The sequence below is a fragment of the Rhinolophus hipposideros genome, assembly GCF_964194185.1.
Source record: "Rhinolophus hipposideros genome assembly, chromosome: 22".
Classification (NCBI taxonomy): Eukaryota; Metazoa; Chordata; class Mammalia; order Chiroptera; family Rhinolophidae; genus Rhinolophus; species Rhinolophus hipposideros.
Window position 1 is genome coordinate 569,784 of NC_138068.1, and position 21,991 is coordinate 591,774.

General features: G+C 61.1%; 1 protein-coding gene across 13 annotated transcripts in view; it reads left to right on the forward strand.

Annotated features, from left to right (window-relative positions):
- The window catches only part of KCNQ2 (potassium voltage-gated channel subfamily Q member 2), a 46,505-nt gene that overhangs the window by 15,000 nt on the left and 9,514 nt on the right, over positions 1-21,991 (forward strand). For 2 of the 13 annotated variants that reach the window (XM_081033527.1, XM_081033538.1), the window contains exons 2-15: positions 1,472-1,562; positions 2,243-2,369; positions 2,689-2,864; positions 3,489-3,614; positions 4,319-4,429; positions 5,184-5,279; positions 7,107-7,201; positions 8,310-8,339; positions 11,589-11,657; positions 11,880-11,909; positions 15,803-15,856; positions 19,193-19,416; positions 20,034-20,142; positions 20,616-20,747. In XM_081033527.1, coding sequence (XP_080889653.1) covers positions 1,472-1,562; positions 2,243-2,369; positions 2,689-2,864; positions 3,489-3,614; positions 4,319-4,429; positions 5,184-5,279; positions 7,107-7,201; positions 8,310-8,339; positions 11,589-11,657; positions 11,880-11,909; positions 15,803-15,856; positions 19,193-19,416; positions 20,034-20,142; positions 20,616-20,747 — 1,470 coding nt within the window. The remainder of the gene's footprint in view (positions 1-1,471; positions 1,563-2,242; positions 2,370-2,688; positions 2,865-3,488; positions 3,615-4,318; positions 4,430-5,183; positions 5,280-7,106; positions 7,202-8,309; positions 8,340-11,588; positions 11,658-11,879; positions 11,910-15,802; positions 15,857-19,192; positions 19,417-20,033; positions 20,143-20,615; positions 20,748-21,991) is intronic. The other 11 variants (XM_081033532.1, XM_081033539.1, XM_081033533.1 and 8 more) reach the window with 9 other exon arrangements.

Below are 21,991 nucleotides of genomic sequence, written 5' to 3' on the forward strand. Positions count from 1 at the left end.
GTAGGAACACCCTTTCCTTCTTCCCTCTTGGTCCCACCAACTCTACTTTACCCTGCAGGAGCTGTCCTCGTGGACACCTCCTCAGGAAGCCCACTGGATGCCATGTCTCACCTGCGCTCCCCACATCACAGCACTGAACCGAGCTGCATCCAGATGCCCTTATTCACTGGGTGATGCTTTTATGTTTCCCACTGCCCAACCTTCAGGTCCAGACCCAGAACCCTGGAATCCTTCATCCTCCACTCCTGGCGAACCCCAGGGGTGTAGGTGCTCCTTCCCCATGGCTGGGTTGGGAGAAGACACCGCCAGGCGACAGAAAATTATGAATATAAGGCACACGAACTCTCTGGACTCTTTTCCAGGGCTTAGTTAATTGAATGAATTGGCTAATGAGCAAAGGAAATTAATTGTGGTTTTGAAATGTGACTGTGTCTCCGCCTGTGTATTATCTGTGCCAGCAGGCACTGTCTGTGCCTGTCACCCGCTGTCAGTGCCTCTGCACGGCCACACCCCCGTGGGGGGTCTGTGTCTGCACAGTCGCCAGGCCTCTTCAGGGTGCATGGGCAGGGCCGCTGGAGGTGCCCGGGGTCCTGCCGAGGCTCCCTGGTGCTGAGCTCACACTCAGTGCAGCCCAGGCTTGGGTGCCAGCAGGACACCAGCCAGCCAGGCAGGGCTGGCCTGCGTCAGTGTCCCTGTGGCCAGGCCCAGGTTGGACCTCGCGCTGCTGGCCGCATCTCAGTCCCTGTCCCCCCACTGGGGGGCTGGTGCTCTCGACTCCTGGGGCCTATAGAGCTGGACCTGGGGTGATGGGGGTGTCCAGGTGGTGAGGACACATGGGAGGGCTGTGGTGTGGGGCCCTCTGCCAGCTTCCCCACATTGTGCTTTGTGCCTCTCAGGAGACCAGGTCCTCGGCCACCAGGGGCTGGCTCCTGAGGCCCCATCCCACCCTGTCTGCTCTGGCTGGACACTCTGACTGTGGCTTTGGCTGGGGCCTTGGTGTCCATGCTGGCTGCACAGTGGCTCCTGGTTCCCGTTAGGACCAGCACGGCCTGCTGATGCGAGTCTGTGGACAGGACCCCCACACTGACCCCCAGCTGGGTGCTAGGTGGCCGCATTGAAGGTCTGTCTTCATAGCAAGAGAGAAATGTTTCTGCCTCTGAGCCTGGAGAGGACAGCTGTGAAGGAGGAAACATGTGGCATGTATGGAGTGCCACCCTTGCCTCTGAGGGGTGTGTGGGGCTCTCTCTCGGTTCTCACTTTCCCAGCCGTGCAGAAGGCACATCTTGTTCCCTGTCTCTGAGAGTTTTGGGGCCTTTCCCAAAGCATGATGCTGTCCAGGCTGAGCAGACAGACAGGGGGTGTGGGTGAGACTATGGGGTGTCCTGGGGGGCAGCTGTGGACGTGTCCTGGGCTCCGCATCTGGGCCTGGTCCCCGTGCCGACTGGCTGACCAAGCCTCTCTCTATTCTCAGGTTCCTGCTGGTCTTCTCCTGCCTTGTGCTATCCGTGTTTTCCACCATCAAAGAGTACGAGAAGAGCTCGGAGGGCGCGCTGTACATCCTGGTGAGTCCCCCCACCCCCCGGCGGATGGGGAAGCTGGCACTCTGTCCCCCTGGCTCACTGCTATGGAGCCTCTGATAAAGGGCTCACTCCCTGTGTAAGCCTGGTCTCCTACCCGGCAGGAACCCCCGTGCTCCATGCACCCACAAGCTCTGCTTGTTCAGCTGCAGCTGGGTGATCCCACAGCCCCTCCCAGCCTCCTCTCCTGGCATTGGAGACATCACAGTGTCTGTCACAGCGTCCACAGCTCACACTCTTTCCTTTCCCCAATACCCCAGCACCCCGTTATACCCCAGCCTGACCCGGCCTGGTCCCTATCCTCTGTTATCACAGTGCCTCATAGCCCCCACCCCACGGCCCCCACATTCTGTCTCACTGGATCCTGAGGGCCCTCCTCCACCATGGAGATGGCGGTGTTCCCTGGCAGATGTGGGTGTGGGGTGGGGGGGGCTTGTGCTGCTCACAGCAACCCGGTGAGGGGCAGGGGCGGGCGCCATGGCAACCACAGTATAATTTCTGTGTTGCTGTTGGTGATGGAGGGGATTCTTTGGTCCAGAATGTACCAGAGCCCTCCCTCTCCTGTCCTTCCTGGGGCTGCCCCATGTTTGGAGGAGGCCCCCCCATACTGGCACCAGCTCGCACAGGACAGTCCCTGCGGGGGCTCAGCTGTGGCTTCCCTGCAGGAAATTGTGACCATCGTGGTGTTTGGCGTGGAGTACTTTGTGCGAATCTGGGCTGCGGGCTGCTGCTGCCGGTACCGTGGCTGGAGGGGGCGGCTCAAGTTCGCCCGGAAGCCCTTCTGTGTGATTGGTGAGGCCTGGGGGTGGGGGCAGCAGAGTGGGGGTGCAGGGACTGTCAGTGCCCCGGGGAAGGAGCTGGGCGTCAGCATTGGCCCTGGAGGCCACTCGAGACCGAGACCGCAGGACCGGCTCCTCCCTCTTGGTGTCAGAGCTCGCGGTTCACGAGGCCTGAAAGGCGGGAGCGCCCAGGGCGGGGCTGGGCCGGGTGGGCCGTGGTCCTGGTCCGCGCCGGGCACCTTGCACGCTCCCCCGTCCGTCCGCCCTCCCGGGGTCGGGCTGGGGCCGTCGGGCCGGCGCAGGCCGCCTGCCCGAGCTGCGCGTCTCCGCAGACATCATGGTGCTCGTCGCGTCCATCGCCGTGCTGGCCGCCGGCTCCCAGGGCAATGTGTTCGCCACGTCGGCGCTGCGCAGCCTGCGCTTCCTGCAGATCCTGAGGATGATCCGCATGGACCGGCGCGGCGGCACCTGGAAGCTCCTGGGCTCCGTGGTCTACGCGCACAGCAAGGTGCGCGCGCAGGCGGGGAGGGGCGCGCCCTCCGCCCCGCCCACAGCCGCTCGCCCGCCCCGCCCGCCCCGCCCGCCCCGTGGCCGGTGGCTGCGCCGGATCAGCACCCAGCGGCTGTCGGGTTAGGCCGGCCTTGGGGCCCACGAGGCGGCTGCAGCCCGCGTCCTGTCCCAAGCCGCTCCCCTTGTTCCAGGGAGCTCCCAGGGGGCTGTGTCTCCCTGGGGGTGGGTGGGCCCAGCAGTGCTCTCGCCACTGTCCTTTCTGTCTGAGCCCTGAGATGGAGTCTTGGTCAGCAGGTTGGGGTAGGGGTGCTGGCTCCCCAAGAGGGCGCACAGTCAGGGAAGATGGGGTACGGTCTCAAACCCAAGAATCTCTGGCCTGATGGCCTCGACCACCTGAGGACCCTCCCAAACCTGGGTGGGTGTGCATGTTGGGCCATCCTCAGCCGCTGTCCCCCCCCCCATATGAGGTTCACAGGTGTGGGGACACCCAGGGCCGAGATTGGGAAACCAGCCACCCCTGCCCGCTGGCTCGCGCTCAGGGCCACGCAGCCGGGCCTCGGAGCTCCTGGGGGCTGACTGGGCTGGATGCTGAGCAGGCCCCCCGCATGGCTGTCTCTCGCAGGAGCTGGTCACCGCCTGGTATATCGGCTTCCTGTGCCTCATCCTAGCCTCGTTTCTGGTGTACTTGGCGGAGAAGGGCGAGAACGACCACTTTGACACCTATGCTGATGCACTCTGGTGGGGCCTGGTGAGTCCTGGCCACGGGGTCATTGTCCTCCATGGAGGCACGGCCCTCCTGGGGGCCCTCCTCCACTCCTCCCCTGGGCCCCCAGCATACCAGAAGCAGTCCACCTCAAGCCTTGCCCTAGGGGGTCCACTTCCTCACCTCCCCTGGCCCGTCCCCTCTTCTGACCTGAACTTACAAGTCACCCATGAAAGTGCCCATGGCTCTGCACTGTTTATCTGCGCCCCATCCCATGCGCGTCCCCTGTTGTTCCTTCTTTGTGCTGTTCCCTCTCAGGCCCCTGACCCTTTCTGTGCCTCTTGGCTGCATGCCTGCGGCCTCAGTCCTGGGGTGAAGCCACTGTGCTTGCCCACTGTGCCGAGCGTGACAGCTGCCTCCTGGTCTCTCCCACATGGGACCCGGGAACAGAGTCTTGGGGTGATTCCCCCCACCCCTGCATGTAGGAAAAGGAGGAGGGACTTTGGGAGTTTTGATCCAGTTGTTGCAGGGTTGAAGGTCAGCTGATGCTGACCCTGGCCTCACTGGGGCCCCTTGGGGGAGGTATGGGAGGGGCTGGCCTCTGTGTCTGTCCCCGCCCAGCGTCCAGCCTGCTCTGAAGATGCAAGTGAGCCCTTTGTGTAGGCTGAGGAGCAGTGTCCAGCTCAGGGTCATGGGCCTCTATCTGGCCAGTGCCATCCTGGCGGGTGACCAGGCTCACTGTCCTGCAGATAACCCTGACAACCATTGGCTATGGGGACAAGTACCCCCAGACCTGGAACGGGAGGCTCCTGGCAGCAACATTCACACTCATTGGTGTCTCCTTCTTTGCTCTTCCTGCCGTGAGTCCTGTTTCCTTTCCTGCCTTTGGTGGGGGTGGAGTCTTGGGCTCCCCAGGTGACCACAGGGGGGACGTGGGACATGAGCAGGGCTGCCAGTAGGGTCCATAAACCCCTGGGGGCTGGAGGTGGCAGCTTGGTGCACAGAGGCACCCTTCCTGGGACCCCGAGTGGTGGCTGTGCTGGCCCAGAGCTGGCAGCTTCCATTATGCTCCATCAGAGCACTCTCAGCCTCCCCAAGCTGTGCCTTGTGACCCTGCCTCTGTTGATCACTGTCAGCTCCTCGCAGTTTGGTGGCACTGGCCACTAGGGCCCTTGTGGTCAGTGGCAATGCTGTGCGGTGTCGAGGATCCCTTGTCTGGTCTCCAGGGCACCCAAGACCCCATCTCCTGCAGAAGGGCCAAGGGCTCTATTAACTCCACCCATGGCCGGGCAGGGCAGAGAGGCAGCTGGTAAGGGGCAAACAGCTTTGGAGAGGCTGCTCTCCCAGCTGGCCCCTTCACCACAAGCCTGGCCTGCACTCGCTAGTGTGGGCAGATCAGGGAAGGGCAATGAATGTTTGGGTCCAGACGGGTCCAGTGTGGGCACTGCCACACTCCTGTAAGCGACATGTCCTTTATCCCAAAGCCAGTGTTACCCCCAGCCAGGTCTCCAGGCGGTTAGGGACCGAGTAGGGGGAGCCAGGAGCCTGGAGTGTGCAGACAAGGGCGGCGAGGGGCTGTGGGCCCAGGGCACCGCCTGACCTGGTGACTTGCAGGGCATTCTGGGGTCCGGCTTTGCCCTGAAAGTGCAGGAGCAGCACCGGCAGAAGCACTTCGAGAAGAGGCGGAACCCCGCCGCAGGCCTGATCCAGGTGAGTCCAGGCGGCCCTCACTCAGGGCCAGTGGAAGCCCTGGCCTGGTCCCACCGTGTCCAGCAGCAGAGCTCTGCTCGATGTTGTTCCTGTCTGTGGACGCACCCTTGTCCCTCTGCAGGAGGGGATGTGTCAGGCGTGGGAAATCCAGTGCGTGTGTTGAGGACCTGGTTAGAGATCAGGGAAGGGCAACGAATGTTTGGGTCCAGACGGGTCCAGTGTGGGCACTGCCAGACTCCTGTAAGCGACATGTCCTTTACTCCAAACCCAGTGTTACCCCCAGCATAGGTGTAAATCTCCATGACCTTGATTTCTTAGAAATGATACCAAAAGCACAAAAATATACTGTAGATACATAGGACTTTATCAAAATTAAAAACTTTTGTGCATCAGAGGACACTATAGGGTGAAAAAGACAACCTACAGAATAGGAGAAGACATATCTGATAAGTGTCTGGTAACCAAAATGTGTATAGGACTCTTACAGCTTGACAACGAAAAAACAAAGCCAGGTAAGAAATAGGTACAGGACTTCAGTAGACATCTCTCCAAAGAAGATAAGCAAATGGCCAAGAAGCACGTGAGAATATGCTCAACGTCATTACTCATCAGGGAAGTGCACATCAAAACCAACATGAGAGACCACTTCATATCCACCTGGATGACTAAAATTAAAAAAGTAAAAATGAAAATAGAAGAGTGTAGACAAGAACGTGGAGACATGGAGCCCTCACTCACTGCTTGTGGGGACATGAAATAGTGCAGCCGCTGTGGACAACAGTTCAGTGGCTTCTTAGAAAATTAAATATTAGCATGTGACGTGGCAATCCCACTTTTAAGTATATACCCCAAAGAATTTAAAACAGGTGTTCAAGCCAAACTTTCGCACTAATGTTTGTAGCGGTACGATTCACAACAGCCAAAGGGTGGAAACAGCTCACATGTCCATCAGAGGATGAAGGCGGTGTTACCCAGTAAGCTGAATATTGTTCCGCCTTAGACAAAAAGTGCTGACACGCACTGAGTGTGGACGGCTTGGGGACATGCCAAGGGAGAGAAGCCAGCGCGGAGGCTGTGTATGATGTGATCGTGGCCGGGAGTGTGTACACTAGGCATGTCCATGGGGGCCATGCAGACTGGTGGTTGCCAGGGCCCTGGGAGCGGGGAAGCAACGGGGGTGGGGGGCCCTGCACTGTGAGGTGATGAGAATGGGCCACGACATAGCGGTGACAGCTGCACAATAATGGCGGCTCTTTTTTTTAATGTTTTACAAAGGCATAGTTGACTTTTAAGGAGGGCGCAGCTCACAGGGGCCCATGCGGGGATCAAACCCGCGACCTTGGTGTTAGTACTACGCTCCAAACACCTGAGCTAACCAGTCACCCCCCAGTAGTGACTCTTGTCATGTGCATTTTACCACACGCACATTGGGAATGGAGGCCTGGCCAGGTGGAGGATGGGTGGACAGCTGGCCAGAACCCTGCACTGTGCTCAGTTTCACTCCTTCACTGGCTGTGGCTGCCACGCTGGGGGGATGGAGGCCTGTGTCCCCTGTCCCCAGCTCCTGAGGTCTCAAGGGCCAGTGTAACATGCCCTCAAGGCGGGGAGGCAGGAGGTGACCGCGAGGCCAGATTATCACTGCCAGGCATCAGGAAAGATGACCAGGAAAGGAACAGACTCCCTCTGTGCTCCTCCTGCCCGTGATGGGTGCTCACGCAGGGTGGCGGAGGCTGTGGGGGCAGGAGAGGTGCCCGGGCCCCTGCAGAGGCGGGAGGGGCCCTCAGTCCTGGCCCCGCAGCCCATCCTGTCGGCGTCTCTTCCCCACAGTCTGCCTGGAGGTTCTATGCCACCAACCTGTCGCGCACGGACCTGCACTCCACGTGGCAGTACTACGAGCGCACGGTCACCGTGCCCATGTACAGGTACCACCACTGCCACGGCCCCAAGCCACCACGCCTCACGGCCCGTCACTTCCCGTCTGTTCTGAAACCCCATCTTTTGTTCATTATTTTGACTGATTATTTTTGTTTTGTTTCTTTTTCTTTGAAATGTATGTATTTTTCAAAAAGGAGCTCTATGTGTGGTTTATTTTGATGTTAATTTTGCTCTTTGTTTCATAGCTCGTGGCTTTATTTTCACCTCCATCCCCCTTGCTTAGCTTCCTAGATGGGGGGCACTGAGATGTGGGCACTGCGAAGACAGGCCCCCCCCAGAGAGCTCGAGGTAAATGGCCCCCACTCTTTAGAAGGATCACCCTGACCCTCTGTCCTCCCATGAGGACCAGCGTCTCTGCGTGGGGGAAGGAGAGTGACCCCAGCCTGCAGTGAGGCTCTAGGACCAGGAGACCCGTACATCCTGGGCTTCCAGGCTTCCCCAACAGGACAGACACCCCAGGTGCCCTCAGGTGGTTGAGAAGGAATGGGAGGCCTCTAGGGGGCCATTGGCGGAGGCCATGTGGTCAGCACGTAGCTTTCCAGGCAAGGGCAGGTGGCAGCTGGGACGAGAGTGTGGCCGCTCTCAGGATTTGTCTGTGCCTGGCTCTTGCTTAGAATGAGGTCTCAGGGGACGGCGGATGGGGGTCACCTGACATCTGCCCTTGGGTGGGTGGGCGCCACCCTGCCGGCCTCCGCTCCACCCTACAGGGTGAGGATCCCTGCATACACCCCTGGGAGTTTCCACCCATGGAGCCCTCACCTGACAACAGGCTGGGCAGGGTCCTCCTGAGGCTGGAGTCAGTGATGGCCTGGCAGGCCAGAGGCCAGCCCCACCTGCCACCTGCCTGTGTGGGGGTTTGTCACCTGGGAAGAGGGTGCCCCCACCCCCATCAGCATCCATCTGGAGCCCCCTGCACTGGGCTCCCAGCCCTCCCGGCCACAGCAGGACTGACCCTCGTGCTAATTTTTTTGTTCTGTTGTTCCCCCCACTCTCCTCGACTATTTTTTTTTCATTTTCTTTTTCTTATCCCGTTCTTTTAAAATTTCTATTCTTTTCCCTTGTGTGTGTGTGTGTGTGTGTGAAAACACTTGAAAGCTCGCAAGCTCAAACCTACGGGGCCTCCAGGTAGGAAATGCATGGGACAGAAAGTGTGTGGTGTGGTCCTGTCCTCTGTGACTGTCACGGGGCCGCCCTGGTCTGCAGAGCCAGCGGCCACCCCTCCAAGCAGCCTGCACCCCTGTCCCAGCCTGCGGACCCTGCCCAGAGACAGGCCACTGCACTTGTAACCCTGCCCCTGCCTGGAGTTCACCTTCCTTACCTCCCCTGAGGACCTTTCTCGATTGTCCCCGCCACCCTTCTTACTGCTTTCGTGTGCTGGCTCCTTCAGTCCCAGGTGGTCTGCTGTCCCTTGCCCTGCTTCCTGCTGTGTCTGTGGCTGGGGTCCCTCCCCTGCACCTCCACTCCCACCCCAGGGGCCCACTTATGCACAGTGCAGAGGTGGAGATGGGGGCTTCCACATGCCAACTCGGGGGACACCCCAGTGGAGCCCCCGGCTCCTGGCAGGCAGCTCCGCTCTGCACCCAGCCTCTGCCTTGGCCTGCATGGGGCCCCCACCTGTGGGTTAGACGTCCCCATCTTCCCATAGCAGTGGGAGGGAGATGCAGGCCCTGGGAGGAGTTTCTGGTCGCTGTGTCTGCATAGGGCTCTCTCCTGCTGTACCTTTAATTGTCTCCCAAAGAGAGGAAACGGGTCATCTGCTCAGATTGGGGGCACTGACTGCTATAGGAAGTTTCACCCATGCACAGTGCAGTTCTCGGTGGCCCTTTCCTTCCCTGTGGCGCCCTGGGACTGTCCTGGGGGACCTGCACAGCCCTCTCCCTGTGCTGGCAGAGCTGGGGGACCTGCGCAGCAGCTTTCTCAGCACCTCCAGGGGCTACTCATACTTTTGTGCACCCTGTGTGGGAACCGTGTTCGAAAGTTAGCTCCCCTCCTGGAAGGTGCCATACTGGGCGGGCCAGGGCCATGTCTGTTGGCGGGTGGGACCTGCGTGCCCACGGGCATCTCTGCCCCCAGAACCCACCTACCTTCTACCAGTGACCCCAGAGGCCTCACTCAGAGGAGGTGGCGATGGGAGCATGTCCCCCTCCCTGGCTGTGGACCCAGGACTCCCACGGCTCCAGGCTGCCTGGGCAGTTGGGGAGCCCCTGCTTCATGCCCTGACGGACTTCGAGACCCGGGAGGTGCCCCTTCATCTACTCCAGCAGCCCAGGTTCCCCAAGCTCACCAGAGATGCCCTCCCTGTGCTGCCAGGCCTGGGTGGCTGCAGTTGTCCTGGAGCCGGCTGACCCCCAGGCCAGCCGTTGCTCTCCCTGGTGGATGCCCCCCGATGTGTCCCTGTTCCTGTTGGCCCTTGTCCTCCATGACTGACAGCCCTGGGAGGGGATAGGCTATGTGTGTGTGTGTCCCTGTGTGTGGTGTGTGCACACCCCTGCCCGCCTGTGCTGTCCCCTGCTGCTGTGTATTCCAGGCCATGATATTCTACCTGCGTGTCCCCAACCTTGGACCTGCGTGTGTGGGGGCCGAGGGGGGAGGGCTGTCCCAGGGTCTCTGCTCCAGGCCTGTGGGTGGGTGGTCAAGGGGGCTGGGGCAGCCACTCTGCCCCGAAGTGCAGTCCTGGGGACTCTGCTGCCCATGGCATGAGAGACCGTCTGCCTGGGCCTCCTGCTTGGTCTTGACCCAGGAGGGCAGGTCAGCCCTGGGGGAAGGGGCGGGCAGGACGGATAGTACTCACAGGACACTCTTCCCCAGCATTTGTGGAGCAGTGACTGGCCAGGCCTGGGTGGAGGGAGGGGCGTGTGCAAAGCAAGGACTAGTGGGCTCACCGTCAGGGCCCTGGGAGCCATGAGGTCCAGGACCCCTGTATTTTGGAGGCAATGGGGAGCCCTGAGTATTTGAGCATGAGATGACAAGGACGGGTCACACTGAGGGTGGTGGCCGTCCAGGTGAGGTAGGCTCCAGCTGTGCCTGGAGGCAGAGAGTGTCGGTGAAACATGGGAGGGGAGGGCCAGGCCCAGGAGGAGACCATGGGAGGGGCTGGGGTGGACCCTGTGTGGCTAGACAAGGAGAGGTTCGGACACAGTGCTGGACAAGGGCCGAGAGGTGCTTGTGGGGGTCAGGGGTCCCCAGGGTCCAGCAGGATGGAGGTTGAGGACAGGGTTGGGGGGCGGGGGCTCGGTGAGGGTCTTGGAGTGTGGTTTAAGGAAGTGATTGGGGCTCCAGCAGGCTGAGTGGGGGTGTCACAATGTGGTAGGGGTGTCACAGAGCAGGGTGAGGGTGTCACAGTGGGTGGGGTTATTAAGTGGGTGGAGGTGTCACAGAGTGGGATGGGGTGTCACAGAACAGAGTGGGGGTGTCACAGTGGGTGGGGTGTTACAGCAGGTGAGGGTGTCATAAGGGGTGGAGGTGTCCCAATGGGTGGGGGTGTTGCAGGATGAGGTGGGGTGTCACAGTGGGTGGGGAGAGGTTGGGTCAGGAAGGAGAGACCAGGGCTTCGGATCAAGCAGGGTGAGGGGTGTTTGTTTCCTCCTTAAAAGAAGGTGTAAAAGTGTGAGGGCAGGAAGTGGCCAGGAGTGGGGGGTGGCGAGGAAGCTCCAGGTCCTCTTCTGGGAGGTGGGGGAGCCTGGGGCTCCCCAGGGACCTCCTCGGGCTACAGATTCCTGTCCTGGCCTCAAGGCGGGGTCTTGGTTCTACTCTCGGCTTGCTTCCGTGGAAGTCCTGCCTGGAGCTGCCCGGTGACCAAGGTGGCTGCAACGGCTGAATGCCGGGCCCACAGATAGGCCGGGTGTGAGGGTGTCCCGGGTGGTGTGACTGGATCTGGGGGGAGGGGCCTCGGAGCAAAGGTGGGTCTCCATCCAGGCGACTCGTCTGCAGTGCAGTGAAGCCCCTCCATGACTCGGCCCCACTGGACTCTGCAGACAGGGTCTGAGAGCCTAAATGTGTCGGGGTGCTGTGTTTGCAGGGATTGGGAAGGGGGAGGGGTGCATGGCTCCCTGCCCCTGCCAGTCCTCCAGTGCCCTGCTCCACGGGCTCCATGCGGTCAGGGGTGGGGTACCCATTGATGGACAGCCTGTGTACCATTCACACACTGCTGCAGGGCGTGCTGGTCACTGCCCACATCCAGGGCTGAAGCCCCAGGAGAGGGGCAACCAAGACACGGCAGACGGTGCCCCAGGTCTTCCTGCCCCAACAGGCCACACCCCGTGTCCCCTGGGCATTAACACAGCAGGTTCCTGCATGCAGAGGCTGGTGAGAGCTGGGTGGCGTGTCCCCTGGGGCCAGGTGGGCGGGAGCTCACGGCCTCTGCTCCCCCCCCAGACTGATCCCGCCGCTCAATCAGCTGGAGCTGCTCCGGAACCTCAAGAGTAAATCCGGACTCACCTTCAGGTCAGAGGAGGGGTTCCAGGCTGGGGCTCCCTGGGGGTCAGGTGTCTTCGTCCAACCGAGGGGCCCTGCTGCCCACGAGAGCTGGGCAGGGGCAGACAGTAGCAGGAGGCCCCACACAGGCCGGCCACGGCCTGGCCACGTTGGAGTGCCCTGCCCAGTGGTCCCTAGGTGGGGCGGCCTGGTAGAGTCAGCTGCTGACAGTTTTGTCGCTTCTGTTTGAAGGAAGGAGCCACAGCCGGAGCCGTCTCCCAGGTCAGTGCCCGCCTGCCTCCCGTGTGTGCACCACATGTCGTCAGGGAAGCACGGGCTGCTGCGGGGCCCTGTGGGAGCTCCCATGTGGGGCTGTGTGTCCGGACCCCTGCCTGGAGGTGATGTGGGCCCCTAAATCGGTTTCCTGTGTCCCCTGTGAGAGCAGCCCCGGGGCCCCTAAGGCAGGGATTTCTGAGAGGGAGGAGGGCTGGGTGAGAAACCCAGGGGTGTCTCCCTCCCTCTCTGGGTCAGGGTCCGACGGTGGAGGGGGGCCCTCTGAGGAGGCTCCTCACTGCCTGGATGGCGGTACTGGTTTTTTGAAGTTTCTGAAGGGAGTGGCAGGGGGTTCCTCTTTTGAGCAGGGTCTCCTGTCCTGGGGGGCTGCAGGCCCCCACCGTTCTGTTTGCAGCAAGCAGATTAGAGACCCCAAGCAGGGACTCTGCAGGCTGTGAGCGGAGAGGCGGGTAATGGCAGTCTACCGTTCTCCTGGCATTAAAAAGAAAATCCAGATCATGTCACAAAGGTCAAGTCTGATTAACTCCAGCCTACGTGGCTGACACTGGCTGAGTTCTCTGAGCTCTGGGATCCCCCAGTGCCTCATCCACACGCTGCAGAGTGAGACTGGTCCCCTGGACCTCCCGCCAGAGACGCCGCCCTTTGTTAGTACCCTCCTGAACCAGAGGCAGCTCAGCTGGCTGCTCAGGTGGGGGAGATGACCCACTCCATCCATCGGAGAAGGGCGCACTCCTCTGTCCCCAGATCCCCGAAAAGGGAATGCCGGCTTGTACCTGGAATTGAAAAGATGGGCACTGCTTCTGCCCTGAACAGCAATGATGGGACCCCTCAAAGAGGCTAAGAAAATGAACACTGGACCAGAGTTGGTTTCGTGGGTGCAGCCCCCTCTGTTCTCATCGACAGAATGGGGTTGCAAGGGTAGCTGACGGCATGGCTGTCCTCAGGGTGGAGTGGAAAACGCCTGCCTAGCACGGCCGGGCACCCCAAGGGGTGTCCCCACTTATCAGTTCCCATCATGTTGCGTCTGCCCCTGTGCGCCTGAGCCCCGGGGAGGTGGGCCAGTCTCTGTGGCCTGAAGCACTGCCCCCCCTACCTGCCCACCTTCCATCAGAGGCCCCTGTGGCGTTGGCGAGGCGGCTCCTTATGCTCTCGGCCTGACTTGACTCTGGCCCCCAGCAATGCTCTCGTCTCAGCCTCTCTCTCTCTCTCTCCTTTCCTGCCCTCCCCTCCCCCAATCTGGAAATCTCGCCTGCCCCCAAGTGCCTTTATTCATGTCACTGCCCTTCCTGGGCCCCTTTCACGTGCGCTCTGTCTTTGGGGATGAGGTGGCAGACCCTGAAAGCAGGACTCAAGGTGAGGACACACGGGACCCCTGCCCCCGGGCTCTGCGGTATGCTCCCTGCTTCCCGTACACCAATCCTCGTGTCCTCCCTGTGTGTCATGTGTCCCGCCCACCTGTGACCCAGCGGCTTCCCCCAGAGCCAGGCTGGCCCAGCCTCATTTTGGGAGGCACACCTGTCAGCCAGGTAACTGAGGCCAGCGTTTCTGTCCCCTCACCTGGGGCAGCCACAGACACCGCTTTTTAGCACCATAGTAGGCATGTGGGAAATTGTTCTGTCACTTGTACCCAGGAAAGGGTGGGCGGCCCTGGGCTGCCCGGCCAGAGGATCCTGTACTATAAAGCGCAGATGGACGCAAGGACACTCACTCAGCTCCTGTGAGACGCCTCCGGGCCTGGCTCATGGTGGCACACGCCATGGCTGTGCTGGCACCAGACCAAGGCTGTTTGCGCTGGGGCTGGGGCCGGGGCCTGGGGCAGCCACGGGTCTCGGGCTGTGATGCCCGGGTGTCCCTCACCTGCCCTTCGTGCCTCCCCGTTTCTGACTGCCCCCAGCCCCCAGCCGCTTTGCGCCCTTGTCTGTGTGGGCCCCTCCTGTTGCAGGCATGTCTGTCCAGTCTGGTCTTGGTGAGTGTCTGTGGTGCCTCTTTCACCCTCTCGGGCCCGGGCGCCCTGGGCTGGATGCCAGCAGCTCTCAGATAGGGCGACACTCTGGTTGGCTGCTGTGAGCAGGAATACCCCAGCACCGGCCTGGAGCCCAGAGGGAGCTCCAGGGGGTGCGAGGGGTGCAAGGACCCCCAAAGCAGTGGCTCACCTCCCCCAGCTTTGTCAGAGCCTCAGGCTCTGCTGCACCATACAGGAGCCACTGGCCACGTGTGGCTGCTTAATTTTCATTGAAACAAAATTGTTGACGAGCCACCCCTCAGTCTCACGTGCTCAGGAGCCAGGCATGGGGTGGTCACCATACCAGACCGTGCCACACGTGTGGAGACCACGGGCCCTGGGAGGTGCTTTCAGAGCAGACGACTGTGCTGGGAGTTTGCAGGAACACAGCTGGTTGGGGGCTGGGCAAAGCTGGGACCTTTCAAAGGAGCTGGAGGCAAGACGGCCCCACACCATTCTCCTTCCTAGAGGGAGGGGCCTCCAGGTGAGGACGGGGGCTGCACACAGGCCTGGGACCCCAGGAGGAGCTGGCTGAGGGGTCCTCATCTATAACTGCCCCCCGGGCTTTGGTGGACCTGTGGCTGACACGTTTGCCCCAAATTTGAGGGGCTTCTGCGAGCCATGAGATCTGCGGGTGGGAGGTCACAGGGAGGCTTGTCCCATGTGGGTGCAGTCGCCAGGACAGCTGGATCCCAACCCCCTCCCACCAGGGTCAAGCCACCCAGAGTCTTGTTCTTTGCTGAAGTGACAGGGCAGGACCACAGGGAGCAAGCTCACAGGGCACGGGGCACGCGGGGGTCCTCCTTGGAAGGAGACTCGGGGAGGGCCAGCAGCAGCAGGGGCTCCGAGAACGCTTGACCTGCTGGCTCGTTGGCGTTAGCTAGGCTTGTCCCATATTAGTGAGTGGAGAGAGGCGCCTGGACACGAGCAGGTGCCACCAGTGTTTACAACGAACATGTGGACCTCCCTCCTGGAGCTGGTTCCTGTGAGTGGGGTTCCTCAGGAGCACAGGTTGAGAACTACCATCTCAGGCAAACGCTGCAAAAGGGCATGGGGAGGGAGAGGCTCCAGGAGAACCAAGCCTTTCTCTAGGTCTTGTATGCTGCTTTCAGTTTTGCTTAAGAGTGTGCACATTCTGGGGCAGAGATAAGTCTTCAGCCGCGGAGGCCTGGGTGTGCCCACCTCTGGCGGATCGACCGCTTCCTGCAGAACCGCCTGGCAGGTCCACCTCTGCTCACTGAGGCGGATTTTTGTGGGACCCAAGATGAACTGACTTCTGCCATCCTCTTAAATCCAGGAGCCCCCAAACCCCCTTCTCCTTAGCTTCCCTCCAGGTAGAGGCAGCCAGTGCTTCCTGGGTAAACTGAGGCCCACTTCTGATCGGGCAGCTGGCTGGGCTCGGCGAAACCTCGGCGATTGGTTTGTGAAGCCAAAATGCACGTTTTCCTCCCCAAAATGTGTGCTTTCTGGAACCCTGTCCATCTAGAACAAGCCTTTTGCAAAGTCTTAGCCCATGTATTATTTTTTTGTTCGCATGAATATAGCAAAAAATAATACATCTTTAAAAAGACGTGGCCCCGAACTCGAACTCTGAAAGGAAAAGGTATTTTTGGAGGAAAAAACAGGGAATTTCTTTTTTCTCCAAAAATAGGGCGCTCTTTTCTTTTCCAGGCCGGCAGAAGACTTTATGTGCAGCCTCCTGGCTGCCCTGGCTCAGCCGCGAGCGCTGTAGCTGGGGCCCTGCACCCAGAGCTGCCCCAGGGGGTGTGGCACCCCAGGTTCCCTGCGCCTCCTGTTCACTGGCCGGCCGGCCCAGGCTCCCTCTGGCCGTGTCCTGCTGCGGGTGCCTGGGGACTAACTGTGCTCTCCTCATTTCCAGTAAAGGCAGACCGTGCAGAGAGGGCCTGTGTGGATGCTGCCCTGGATATTCTAGGTACCGCAATGCGTCGCACGGACGACCACTGCTGCACGGCTGCTCTGCTCCAAACACTCTGCTTAGTAGAGGTTCTAGATGAGCCAGGGAGAGGCCCAGCTCCTGGGCCCCAATTCTGATTGGCTGCTCACGGGGGAGTGCTAGGTTGCCCCTGATTCCAGCACCCTTTTCTCTCCGCACCAAAGGATGCCCACTCCAAGCAGAAGGCTCTGAAACCCAGAAAAGGCACGGCCCCGGGTCCCAACTGCTCGGTGAGCCTTTTCTCCAGGCATCAATCTAGCACCTCTACTAGGCACCCGAGGACAGCTGCCCCTTAACTGGCTGCCTCGCCCGCCCACCTGCCGGAGGCAGCTCCGCCCTGTGTGCTGGGCTCCTCACAGCCCTTATACGTCAGATCCACCAGGAAGCCAGGCGTCCCCGGCTCCCCTTCCCAAGTGCGGACCTGGCTTAGGGCAAACCAGAAACCGGACGCTGGAGACGCCACCCACCCCTGCACCTGGGGCCCCTTGCCTGCACCATTCCTCCCTCCCGTCCACTGTCTGCTGTCGGGTGTGTGGAAGCGTCTGTCCTCCTGCTTGCTCTGGGTGCTGCCCACACCCCTCTCCCTCCTGCCCGCCTCACGCCCTGCCCGGTGCAGCCCTGTAATGTGTGGGCAGCTGCTCACCTGTCCTGTTGTCATGGCATGTGGTCGGTGCTGGCCGTGGAGGCAGTGGTGCCGCGTGGCAGGCACCAGGGGCCGTGCTGCAGGGCCAGGCCCGGGCGGCATGCGTGTGCCCCTGTGTCCGTGCATGGTCTGAATCCCTCTGCACCCGGAGAGAGGCTCAGGGGCCCGTCCACATCCCTGTGTGTTCCCGGATCTGGGCTTGTGTGGGGACTCGCAGCCCCAGGAGGGACCATCTGGGCCTACAGAGGCTGTCCTGCTTTCCCAGAGCTCGTGTCCATTGTGCTTCTGGCCACAGGCCGGTCCCTCGGGTCAGGTGCTGTGATGGGGGTGCGTGGGGACCAGAAGGGCCAGGAATCTGGGCCAAGTCCCATCCTGCTGTGCACAAGGCACGAGTCCCACTTCATCCTCCCACTTTCCCTGGGCATCGTGGTCCATCCGTGGCTGTGGCCAGGCAGCTTTCTGTGGATGCCGCTCCAACCCCGCTGAGCTGGGCCCCAGCTGTGCTGACCGGGGGTGTTTGGTCCATCTCAGCTGGGGCCTTCCTTCGCCCTGTCCCAATTTACAGCTGGCTCCATATTTAGAATTTTGCCCTAGGTGTGCGTGGGGGGAGTGGCCACAGGGGAGGAGAGCGGACCTCAGTTTCTCCTCCTAATTGCTCCTTGGCCTCAGGCAAATGTGAAAGTGCAGACACCTCAGGATACCTTGTCATACAGGGCGCTGCCCGGCCACCGCTCTTTCCCCCACCCGGGGCAGGAGGCCAGAGACCCTCCCACACATTTGCTTCTGTCCTTGGCTTGCAAGGTGATGCAGGGCCCCCTCACACCTGCAGGTCCACTGGCCATTTGGGTACCTGGACTTGGGACAGGTCCAGGCTGGCTGGGGTGTGGGGTGAGTGCCTGTGGGCACTGAGCATTGACGACCGGCTGTCCAGGTGTCCACACTGTGTCCTCCTCTGCAGACAGCGCCTCCCCTGTCTGAGCTGGGGGACGGTGGGGCCAGGCTGGACCAGGGAAGGCTCCTTCCTGTGGGTCTGTCCTCGAGGGCAGCCTTGTAGGGCCGAGTCCCTGGGGCTCCTTGGGCTGCATGGGGCAGCAGGTGCAGCCGGGGGTCCCCAGCTATCCCAGCTTGGTAGGGCCATCGCTTCTCATGGTCTCCCTGGGTGAGCTGGTGGTCTCTGTTGGGAATAGAACAGAGGAGAGCTCATTTGTAAGAGGTCCCCACGGTGCCTGGCTCCCAGGGTCCCTCGGTGCCCCCCAGCCCGACAATGGGTGCAGTGGTTACAGGCTTGGGGCTGGTGTCCTAAGCAAGCTGACGCCTATTCTTATGTCACGGGACATAGGACACCCAGGGGCTTCATGCCTCAGAGTCATAGGCCAGGGGGGCTTTTCTCTTCATCCCGCAGAGACCCCTGAACTAGCACAGACAGTCTCAGCCGCCTGGGGGGTAGGCACAGGCGTGGGTCCGGCTTTGCTGTCCAGGTTAGGTGGAGCGGACGGTGGGCTGCCTATTCTCTGCTGCTGGTCATCTCTGCGCCGTCTGAGGGGCACGGTTTCTCAGCTGTGGGGCCCGGTGGGGGCCAATGGAGGCAGCTGACCCCGGGGAGCCGAGTGGGGTTGGTGGTGTCTGCGGATTCGCAGGCAAGGTGTCTTCCCAGTGATGGCAGGGGTCCCACCGAGCCCCCTGGGCAGGTTTGTCACAGGTCCCAGGGGCTGTGAGGGGCCCTGTTCAGAGGCCATTCTAGGAGGTTCTATGCCTCCTGCATGTGGTGAGGCATGAATAGGTTCACAGTTTGCAAGAGCCTCCTGTCTCGGGCCCAGTGAGAGGAAGCAAGTGGCTGTACCCTGACCATAGCCACCCACCCCTGTCTCCTGGCTGCTGCCCAGAGGGTCAGTCCTATCTCCACAGTTACCAAGAGACCTGGGGACAGGGAGGCCCAAGGACCCTAGCAGGGCTGTGGCTGGCCAGCTGTGGTCGCCCCCTCTCTGTGGCCTCGGGCCAGGGCTTTGACAGCCTGTAACAGCCAAGAGGTGGCCGACTGTGCAGCTGCACCCATTCCATCCCACCCAGTTCCCAGATGCGTCCTGGGGACAGGTGTGGACCTGTGCTGCCTGGGTGGAGGGAGATGGGCTGGCCCCCACCCTCCAGAATGCTTCTCGTCCCCCTGCTCCAGGCCACACTGCTCTGTGGGGCTTGACAGAGGGGCCCAGAGGTCAGCTACAGACCTCACCCCTCCTGACTGTGGGGCACTTACAGGGTGTGGAGGGGCAGCCAGCAATACTGTGGGGGTGGCCGGGCGCCCACAGAGGTGTCCAGGAGGAAGCCACACCTGCTGGGCATTTTGGGACAGGTCTTGCCCTGGGTGTCACCTTAGAGAGGGAGGCCTGATAGGGCAATGTCTCTTTTGGTGGCAGCCAAAAGTGATTTAAGAGTCTGCTGACCAACTCCCGGCCCAGGAGCCTGAGGTGGAGCTGACCACCCACGGCCGTGTTCCCCACCCTGCGACCTCCCTCCCCACCCAGGCTCCACCCCACGGTAGCTGCCCTCCGCGGGCGTTTCTTTGGGGCAGGGTGTGTATCGGCCGAGAGCAGATGACAGGTGCCAGTGTTCTGTCCAGAGTGACTTCTCTTGCTGTCTCCCTGTGTGTGTCTGTCCGTCTGTCCTCGTGGGAGCAGTCAGAAGGTCAGTTTGAAAGATCGTGTCTTCTCCAGCCCCCGAGGTATGGCTGCCAAGGGGAAGGGGTCCCCGCAGGCCCAGCCCGTGCGGCGGTCGCCCAGCGCTGACCAGAGTCTGGAGGACAGTCCGAGCAAGGTGCCGAAAAGCTGGAGCTTCGGAGACCGCAGCCGTGCACGGCAGGCCTTCCGGGTCAAGGGCGCCGCGTCCCGGCAGAACTCGGAAGGTGGGTCGGGCCCAGCGCCCCCAGGGGACAGTCCCAGGGCAGCACCTGCTTTTCCCTTTTCTTCTATTGAGGTACAAGTCACGTGACATACAATTAGCCACTTTGGAGCGAGCGTCCAGGGCACACGCCCTGTGTTCTGCAGCCACCACCTTATCCTGCCCCAGGGCACTTCGCCCTTCAAAGGAGCCCCTCCCCATTAGCCATCATCCCAGCCCCCGGCCACCGCTGTTCTGCTTCTATGTCTGGACACGGTGACACACAGTGTTTGTGCTTTCGGGTCCGGCTCTGCTCACTGAGCCTTTTCCGGGCTCACCCATGTCGTGCTGTAGGTGAGAACTTCATTCCTGCGCTCGGCTGAGGCGTCATCGTTCCTGGGTGTGGGTACATCCCACCCTGTCTGTCCGTCCATCCGCTCCCAGGGACACCCTTTTACCCTCACATCACTCTCCCCGTGGGCCACAGAGAAAGGACGGGGTGGGTTCTAGAGCGCGTGTGCCAGATAGGGCGAGCCGGGAGAGCCTGACAGGTTCCCTGACACCCTCTCCGATGTGCGTGTGCCATGGGGTTCGAGAACCACTCCCCTCTGGCCCCTCATGGGCTGCATCCCTTCCACCCAGAAGCAAGCCTCCCAGGGGAGGACATCGTGGACGACAACAAGAGTTGTAACTGCGAGTTTGTGACAGAGGACCTGACCCCGGGCCTGAAAGTCAGCATCCGAGCAGTGTGGTGAGTGGCGTGGAGTCGGGGCGAGGCCGCCCTCACAGAGCCCTGCGAGGGGCGGGGCCACTCTGCCCCTGGGGACCAGGTCTCTGGGGGCTGGTGTGAGGGCACGTGCTCCGCTGGGACACCCTGTGGCTAACACACCTTTCATCCCGGTTCCCTGTGGCTCAAAGGCACCGCCTGCCACAGTGGTCACGGGTCCGTCTCGGGAATAGAGCTCCCGAGGCTGTCAGTGAACAGCCAGGAGCCATCCTACAGGGGGTCCCAGTGGAAGAGGGTCCACCTGAACAGCCGAGCCCAAGAGTGGCCGGTGTATGTGGTAGGTGCGTGGCCCAGATAATAGCAACAGTTGTCCAGTGGACACCTTCAGAGACGCTGAGAGGGCCATAGGTAGGTGGATGCGAGAGCCGGCCTGCTTGGAGTGTGGCCTGTAGTGCTCTTTGCCCGGGGCTCATGGCCCTCCACCCGTCCCCGTCCAGTGTCATGAGGTTCCTGGTGTCCAAGCGGAAGTTCAAGGAGAGCCTGCGGCCCTACGACGTGATGGACGTGATCGAGCAGTACTCAGCCGGCCACCTGGACATGCTGTCCCGCATTAAAAACCTGCAGTCAAGGCAAGAGACCCCCCTGCCCAGCCCCCGGGATATGGAGGCCAGCCCTCCCCGGCCAACACTGGCGTGACTCGCGTCAGACAGATGGGCGTAGTGAGGGGGCTCGCTTGCTCCCCACCAGAGGTGGGCGGTGGACAGGATGGGGGACAGCCCTGCTCGCGGCCACCTCTGCAGCCCCACACTGGCCCCACGGGGGCTTTCTGCTGTTTGTTTTCATGTCTCTGTTGTGTCTCCCTCCTCTCCCCTCCTGCCCACACTATGATGGCAAGTGTGTGTGTGTGTGTGTGTGTGTGCACTAACATCTGTGTACACTGCACACACGTGTGAATGGACACATGTATGAGTGTACACGTGTGTATGTGCATGTACATGTGCACACACATGGCTGTGTGCCTGTGCCTGTGTGTGCTGGGCTGTGGGTACCATGTGTCACACATGTTTATGTGCACGTGTGTGCATGTGTGCTGGGGACAAGTAGTTCTGGTGAGAGACTAAGCTGTGGGGAATCGTGGCTCCCTCAGCAGCAGCAATGCTACGTGGCACCCCCTCTTCCTGGATGCGGGCTTGTCCACCCCCCCAACACTGGGCTCCCACTTTCTGGGCAGGAAGTGGGGCTCGGGTGCGTGTCCAAGGCGGGGCAACGACAGAGTACACACTGCTGTCTCCAGTGCCCACCCCAGGAGTCACCTGTACACGTGTGTACAGATGTGAGCAAGGGCCCAGGTAACACACCAGCACACCCATGAACACGTGTGTGCACACGTGTGCCGGCACACGCGTGTACGCATAGCCATGTTCTTTGTCACATGGCCACATGTGTGTGCCCGTAAATCACACACATTCTCACACCAAGTACATGTGTGCTTGTAGGCACCCACCCTCCACATATATAAACAAGCCCTGCACACACATGTGTTTGTGGTGCTTATAAAGAGGCCACATGTCTGTTGTGGGTCTCTCCTGAAATGGCCACATGCTCCTGCCAGTTGGAGCCCTATCCCTGCCCACAGTTCCTCAAACAAGGTGGCTCCTCTGTGGACACCTGGGCCATGGACAGTCAGGGCACAGTCCTGGGGGTCAGGGGACAGTCCAGCTCTCGGCCCCGTGGCAGGAGTGAAGCTCTCGTTCTGAGGAAGTTGGCGTGCCCTCCCTTGGGGCACTTCCCCTGTCCTGTTCCAGGACGCCAGGGGAGGGGTCTTTCTGGGCCTTAACTTGCTCCCATGGGGCGGGGGTCAGAGGGTGACGCT